Consider the following 1,827-nt stretch of genomic DNA (forward strand, 5'->3'; position numbering starts at 1 on the left):
TGGGTCTTCTCCAGCTGGTTTTCACCAGGGATGCCAAGGCCGAGTCTGTAGTAGGAACTGGGAAGGGGATCTTCCCAAGAACAAGGCTCACAGAACCGGAGAGCACAGCCCAGGTAAGCAAGCTCGGTGCCGAGCCAGCTCCGTGTGGAGGTGAAGCCTGCGCTGGAGTTTGGTCTAGTCCCTTTCCAATGAGTTGTTTTCGTTTTATTTGAGTGGAAGTTATCCCTCCAAAAATAAGTTTTATCAGTGCTATACATATTAGAAATAAAATTATTTGAGAGGAGAAGCGGGGAGTGAAAATTACACTTTAGCTTTTTGCCTCGCCATACATGTATTTTAATGCTAACAATATACATACAGTAGTCTATTTTAATTCCTTTTATGTTTTTCATAGAGTTGTATCTGTGTTTCACATTGCTTAAATAAAATTCCATCTTTAATTCCTACAGCAACACCAGATGCAGGAGAGGATCCCAAAGTGACAAGAGCCAAGTTCTTTATCCGGGATCTGTTTCTGGTAAGTAATTTTGTTAACCTTTGTTTTCCTGCCACCTGAGAGTTGTATTGCTCTTTGTAATTTGCACATTTCATCAATTCACCTAATATCATTTAATCTTCCCCCACAACTCTCAGAGATGAGAGAAGGGAGAGTCACCTTTATCTCACCATTGAGCAAACAGGTCCACAGAGGTTAGGTGTCTCACCTGGGCCGCACAGCCTCCAGGCAGCAGGCGGGGTCCAGGGCTTGCTCGGACCACCGTAGGCCTGGACTGCTTGTTGCGTTTTCCAAGAAGGTCCTTCAGCAGAGTCTGCAGTATGAGCCCCGCACTTGGGGCCACACCTGCTCCAGGCAGAAACTCTCACAGGTCACGTCAGAGTGGACCAGCTCAGGTTCAGACATTTTCCCCTTCAACTTTTTATTGCAAAATAATTTCAAACTTATATAAAAAGTCAAAGAACAGTACAAATAACTGCCACAGACTCCTCACTCGAGTTGGCCAGCTGTTAAGATGTTGTCACCTTTGCTCCATCTATGTATATGTGTATATATGTCCATATGTATACATTTCTTTTTTAAAATAACCTTTAGTGTGTGGCTGGCCGTGAGTTGTTGCTAGCCTGAGACAAAAGGTGACAAGACACAGCCGAGGGCATCTTCCCAGTAAGACCAGAGCTGACTGCTTCTGGGAACAGGAGCTCTGCACCCAGGCCTGCGGGAGGCATGTGGCCTTGCAGGCCAGAGCCGCCCTGTCTCCAACAGGGAAGCCTGCAGTCTGGGGCCAGAGTCTGAGAAGTTAACCAGCTGTGTAAACATTGGGCATTTAGCTCAAAGAGTAGAATCTGAGCCACACACACCACCAAAAATGGTCATGCAGCCACTATTCAAATCCTAGAGAGAAACCTTTTCTCCAGTAACAATGTACAAAACCTGACTTTTGTGCAACCTGCAAATCTGGGAAATGAAGGCGTAGGAGGCATCCACCTACATCGAATTGTAGGATTTGCCTGGGGCAGGGAGGATGTTCTGAGAAGTTTGGTGTTGGAAGCTGTCACTCCAGACTTAGAGGCAGCCAGGCTTGTGGCAGAATTGTTTATCAGCACTGAGTCTGCACAAGAGCAAGTCTTGGGTGAAACAGTGGCTTTGATAACACAGGTGGGGGCGGGGAGAAAGGTTATAAATGGAGAGGGAGAGGCACAGCAGCAGGATGCACTCCCTTGAGGAGGAGAAGCAGGGCTGCTGGGAGAGGGTGTAGTGCGAAGCCCACTGTGAGGAATGGGCCACTTGTGTCTCCGTCCATGGTCGGTGTCCTTAAATGGATGTCACAG

At 47.2% G+C, this 1,827-nt stretch overlaps 1 protein-coding gene across 1 annotated transcript in view; it reads left to right on the top strand.

Moving 5' to 3' along the window:
• The window catches only part of GNAL (G protein subunit alpha L), a 129,524-nt gene that overhangs the window by 125,947 nt on the left and 1,750 nt on the right, over positions 1 to 1,827 (top strand). The window contains exon 12 of the mRNA XM_004385795.2: positions 450 to 517. Within this exon, the coding sequence (XP_004385852.1) occupies positions 450 to 517 (68 nt within the window). The remainder of the gene's footprint in view (positions 1 to 449; positions 518 to 1,827) is intronic.

The sequence above is a fragment of the Trichechus manatus genome, unplaced genomic scaffold, assembly GCF_000243295.1.
Source record: "Trichechus manatus latirostris isolate Lorelei unplaced genomic scaffold, TriManLat1.0 scaffold00146, whole genome shotgun sequence".
Classification (NCBI taxonomy): Eukaryota; Metazoa; Chordata; class Mammalia; order Sirenia; family Trichechidae; genus Trichechus; species Trichechus manatus.